Here is a 6,000-nt window from a genome sequence, read left to right as displayed (position 1 = left end):
GGCAGGTTGTGCTGGCTCCATTATCTGCCCTCACCGCCTCCTCCGCTCTTCAGCCAGCTCTGCCCCTTCGCTACACTGTCGTACCGGGGGCAGGCGCTGCTCACACCGGCCCTAACCTGTGACCAGGGGCGTGTTCACAGGCCGTTCTCCCTGCGGTGGGTGCCCTGGCAGCCCCCAGCCCGCTCCGCTCCCAGCCGCGGCCGGGCGCCCTCTGCCGGGCACTGGGCGGGAAAGAGCCCGGCCCCTCCCCGCCCGAGTCCCCGCCCGCACGTTGCTCGGGGAAGCGGCGCCGGGGAGCAGCTGAGAAGCACCGCGTAGCTGTCGCCTCCGTGTCCTCTGCCGCCGCCGCACAGCGGCCCCGAGACCCGGGCTGTCCCGGCCGCCGCTGCACCGCCATGCCCCGCGCCGCCCCGCTCCTGCTGCTGCTGCTCAGCCTGGCCCAGCGCCGCGCCTGCCTCTCCGGGCCGGTCAGCGCCGCGTCCCCCGGCCCCGCGGGGGACCCCTGCCTCAGCCAGCCCTGCTGGAACAACGGCACCTGCTCCCCGGCGCCGGCCCGGGGCCCCGCCGCCCCCCGCCGCCTGCCGCTGCCCCAGCCTGCCTACAGCTGCGCCTGCCCCGCCGGGGTCACCGGCACCCATTGCCAGGTAAGGGGGTAGGGACTGTGCGGGGAGCTGCCTGCCCGTGCCCCGCCGCCAGCCCCGCCTGGGTGCGCCCCTGCCCGTCCCCCGGGCTGTGCCCTGCGTGTGTCCCTCTCTGCTCATCTCGCGCCCTTGTGTCTGTCCTCGGCTGCCCTTGTGTCTCTGTCGGTCTGTCTGCCTACTAGGACTCTTGTCTGGGAGTCTGTCTCTGTCCCGTCGTTCTCTCCCCGGCTCCGGGGTCTGTCTCTGTGAGTCTATCGGCTCATTCATTCGCCCTCTTTAGGTTCATCTGTCCCTATCGCTACCCAGCTGTTTGTATGTCAGGCTGCAGCTCTCTATCACTAATGGACATCAGTGTTTTTGCATTATTAATCTATTAGTGCGACAATAATATTCTGTCTGTGATAGGTTATGTACGGTCCTCTACACAGTGGCTATAATTGTCTCAATCCATCTACGTATTATATAGCTGTGTATTATGCGCCTGTCTGTATAGCTGCCTTCTTTTCTCTCGTATGTACGTGATACATACATACACCCAGATATCTCCTTGGATGTATGTATATGAATCTGCTGGTCATAACGTTCGTCCTTCTTTCCTTAGCCAAGTGTCCAGATTCTTAGGTGTGGTAACAGCGGTCGGTCAGGGGCAGTACCTAAGCTGCAGTTTCTTTCTTCTGCAAAAAACTATCTGTGGACGACGGACGTTAGTCTTTTTTTTTTTTTTTTTAACCCATTAAATATTTAAGGTGGATGCTATTACTCAGAGTAACTGAGCTTGACTATTCTTGGGCAAGTGTTGGGGTTTAGTTCCTAGGCTTGTAAGACTGACATATCAAACCTGCACAATGCTTAACCCTACCTGCATAAAAAAAATTGCAAACTTGGTGGGTTAAATTATTAAAAGGTGAATGAAAACGGGTCTGATCTCAGGAAATTAGGCAGCTTTCCAGGATTAGTCAGAATGTTTTAGCATGGATCTCTTTTCTTTTTCTTCAGTTTTCTTTTTGCATTCTGGTGGCATTTTATATATTATTTATTTTAAGATCAAAATTATTTATTTTTTTTTGGAAAATGGGTAGCAAAATTGTACTGAATATACAAAAGACTAATTAAATAGGTTTATGATGGCAATTTGTTTCTAGTGCATGCATTTCCTATCACATTTTGTGTGCCACTTGGTTTCACCTTATTAAATTCTACAGAAAGATCAAAATGTCAATGTAAGGGTAGAAAAATGTTATCTGGTACATCTAGAATAAAAAAAACTACGGACAATAGGGAATATGAGTAACATCTCTCTAACCTGCTTGGTTATATGCTGATTTAATACATTTTTTGTTAAAATATTGTATTAGTTGGTCTATGAAGACACAAGTGAATGCTGATCACCATATGAAGAGGTTTTGTTCATAATCCTTGCATTTTGTCTCTAATTAGTAAATGACTTTGATAGCACATTAATCTAAAATGTAGATTAAATCTCTCCATTTATCCCACCACCTTTTTCCCTTACACGTGAAGAGAAGGGTTTGTTTTGTGGGGTTTAAATGATAGTGATATACTTCCAATGACAACAATACAATAAAACACAGATTGAGTCACATTTCTTTGGGCAACAATTCCTGGTTTACAGGATTTGACACAGAGGTAAACTGATTCAAGTAAACTGTTAATTTTTTTTATTTTCTCGACAGCACACTCCTTAATAGAACTAGCCTGATTTTTGTTTTGCTGTTATATATGTGTTCATTAGGTCACAAAATATCAAATCTGTAGTTTTCCTGTGTGGGTGGAGAGAACAGATTTCTTTTTTAATAAGCCATGAATATCCATGTGTAGGGTTCAGTAATATGCATTGTATGGACGATATTGAAAGTCACAGTGAACTGCAGGCATTTTAGAAAGAAATACTTCTGTGCTTGCCCTAAAATGTCTCACTTGTTTCCTTTTAACAATGAAAGTCAAAATATTACTGTTTAATGAGGTTCTGCAAAATCAGAGAGATTAAAGTGGATTAAATAGAATCCCCCCTCTGGCTAATGTTAGCAGTCTTGTTGGTAAGAATTTGACTACATGCGCTTGGGTTTATTGTGTTTTCCGCTCTAGAAGAGACAAAGTTGCATGTGTGCTGCTGCCTATTGCTGTTATACTTTAGTGTCTGAAATCCATGACTGAAGGATAAATGGCTCTCTTAAATGTTTTGGTAAATTGTAACGCTTACTGGCGTCATAACCTGCAGGAGGTGTATCTGGGGTTTTGGTAGAGGAGAGAAATAAATTTCTTTGTAACCTGAGAAAATAGATAATGAATTCACAAGCATACTTTTTATTAAACAATATGAAAGGGATAATTCTGGGAGTATTGTTTATAAAATGTTTATCATTGACTTTTATTTTAACCCATGAAACAATAGTTTTATAAGGGAAACTTTCTAAACAAAAGATAAAAGAAATTCATACCTGTCTATCAGGACAGGAGATGAAGCATAAACATTTTAGTTCATTCTGAAAAGTGATTTAAAAAAAAAAAAACTATAGTTGTAATGAAAGAGAGGACAAATCATCTGCCTAAAGAGAAATTAGTAAAATATTGTATGTGGCTGCATACAAGGAGGTTTCCTACTTTGATAAAATTAGGATAATGAATCAATATGAATTACAGGAATGGTCAATAGTTCAGATGCCTTTCTTTTTAGCAGTTTAAAAGAAACCCTCACAGGTGAAAACAATATATGTACTCTGTTGATGAACTTTTCGGACTCAAAAGGATTCTAAAACACAAAGAATTTTAATTCCAAAAAGGGGTATGAGAAAACTGAGTGCTTAAATCAGGCAGATTGGTTTCAAATTTAAAGCTGCAGCCTCAGGCAAAGGCTTCTCAACTTACTGCTGAGGATGTTATTAAACTATTAAAATAGGGAGAAGGAAATATTAAGAGGGAGAACAAACACAGGTAAGGAATCCAGCTATGTTGAAATAATTAGCCACTAGTAATCTGAAGATGGTAAATTCACACTGCTGCTATTTGTCATAGAAGTGGAATAATATCTTATCAATGTTTGTTCTTTGAAAACAATTTAAAACATAGCCCCGTTCTGACACATACACTGCGTTCTGTAATAAAAAGATTAAGTAAACAGTCCATCTGATTCTACATTACTTTGATGTAAGGAGGAATAGAATTGGGGGTCAGAAGAGGACATGCCAGCACTCTTCTCTGCACGTGTTGTAAGAGGACTGTGTCACAGCTGGAAATTACCCAGAACTTCCTCAGTAATATATTAGCTGGATCCATTTTTTTTATGCACTTCACAGTGCTCTTGGTGGAAAGAAAGTGACAAAAGTAAATTGGCACATCAGATGCTCTTAAGATATTTTTGAAATCCACAGCTTTTCTATCACCAAGTATAATCTTTCACTTGTGTGTTTTTTTGTTTTGTATTGAGGAACCATTTTTCCATAAGATGTGGCGGTTGCTGTGGTAACTATTTTCTATTGAGAGGAAGAAAAAAATCATATCTGTTTGTGCATACATCAGAATTACTTATGGGTACATTTGACTTCTAGTTTTTCTTATGTAATATTTTCAGTTTGCACATTTAAGGATGTGTGTTTTCATTACATTCCACTAATGAAGTAGTGACAACTTGTGCGCAGGAGAAAAGGGATTTGTACAATTGCTTAAGCATATATCTTTCTCAACTAGTTAATTCTTTGCTTTTGTGTATTGTGAAGAACATGAATGGATGTTCTGCATAAAATTGTGCAAACATTGTTTTTTAATGAAGCTGGCTCTTCTGGAAGAGATTGAAACAAATTGGAAAATTTTTAGCTTTATTCTGAAAGAATTTGGTGGCAGAATATTAAATCTAATGAAAATATGATAAAATGTTAAAATTATGTTGGCATACTTCCTTTGTTTCTGCTGTTAAAAACCAAAATATAATGTTTAGCTAAAGAGAAAATTCCATATATTTTTCTTTGATTTAGTATGTCCAAAATCCAATAATGTTTTTTTTCTTGAAAGGGATAGGTTGTTGCTTGTACTATGTATTCAGTTGGAACATGTTATGTGGAAAGTCATTTGGATTAGGACATAGTTAACTTTAGAGACATAAGAATCAAAACAGTTAAAAAGGGATGAAGGAATTCCATGCTAGGTTTGGATTTTGAAAAAAGATAAAATGAACCTATCAGGTTCAGTTTTCTTACATTAATCAATTTTAGCAAAGTCCTGTGACAATTTCACTAACATATCTTATCTCCTGTAGAAACTATTACTACTTGTTGTTGTTGTTGTTTATTATTACTTTTAAAGAGATACTGTCAGGTACTTTTATCATTTTTATTTTTTGCCTTTTGCTGGAAAATAAACTATTTTCCTTTCTCCCCAATTGTCTCACAACCCTTCTTCTTTTGTTTCTGGCAATATAGTTTTGCTGTATTCTATATTCATATTTCATAGACCTCTTCAATAATATAATCAAAGCCAGAGAACAAGTATTGTCTTTTGGGTCGTGCTCAGAACTAGCTATCAGTGTTTGAGTTCTGGTCATTGGTTTGCTACTACTCTCTGTTCAGTTTTAGACAAGTCACTTCAGTTATCTTTGCCTTAGTTAACCCATATCTAAAATGGAGATGATATCTCAGGTGGGTGATGTTAGTTTTAATTTTTTTAAGTGATTTGGGAGCTTACGACGAGTATACAAATGCTTGTTGCAATAGATATGCTAGCAATTCAGGGATAGTTTCTTGTGTTCCCCTTGCTGGATAGCTTTCTGCGTCTGCAGCAGCAAAAGTTTTCTAAAATCAACTTAATTATGACTCTGTGAACAATTTATTTATATAAAATGGAATATAAAGAAATATATATCCTGAGTTTGAGTTGGAGACGCTACCGAAAGATTTAAGATTTAAAAGCAACAGATATATCCTCTATTTAACTCTGCTCTTAAAAATGGTTTTATTGCAAAAGATATCTTAACCAAAGACAAGATTCTTCAAAACAAAACAAAACATCACCTTTAAAGTATCCTGAGACAATAGATTCTTTCCATTTGATTAAAAATTCGTAGAGGCTTGGACGTTCGGAATAGAAGTGTTCCAGCAAGTCATCCTTTCCATCCCTTTGTCACTATGGGATTTTTACTTCTAGTACATTTCCTAAAGTTTTGTCTGGTTTTATAAGTCCTAAGTAATACAGTTTCCATCTCTTCCTTTGGGAGACTCTCTCATATGCTAATACATTTTGCTTGAGTTTTCCTGACATTTCAGCCTAATTTTTTTCTTAATTCCTTCCTGTTAGTTGTTACCTCTATGTACCACATTAAATAATTCCTATCCTCTCGACAGTAATGCTC

General features: G+C 39.8%; 1 protein-coding gene across 1 annotated transcript in view; it reads left to right on the top strand.

Moving 5' to 3' along the window:
* Positions 1–295: 295 nt before the first annotated feature.
* DNER (delta/notch like EGF repeat containing) overlaps positions 296–6,000 on the top strand; it is a 292,283-nt gene continuing 286,578 nt past the window's right edge. The window contains exon 1 of the mRNA XM_054040696.1: positions 296–644. Coding sequence (XP_053896671.1) covers positions 396–644 — 249 coding nt within the window. The 5' untranslated portion in view covers positions 296–395. The remainder of the gene's footprint in view (positions 645–6,000) is intronic.

This window comes from Malaclemys terrapin, chromosome 9 (assembly GCF_027887155.1).
Source record: "Malaclemys terrapin pileata isolate rMalTer1 chromosome 9, rMalTer1.hap1, whole genome shotgun sequence".
NCBI classification, from domain to species: domain Eukaryota; kingdom Metazoa; phylum Chordata; order Testudines; family Emydidae; genus Malaclemys; species Malaclemys terrapin.
The sequence above is the reverse complement of the archived record's forward strand: the minus strand, read 5'-3'. Positions and strand labels throughout refer to the sequence as shown.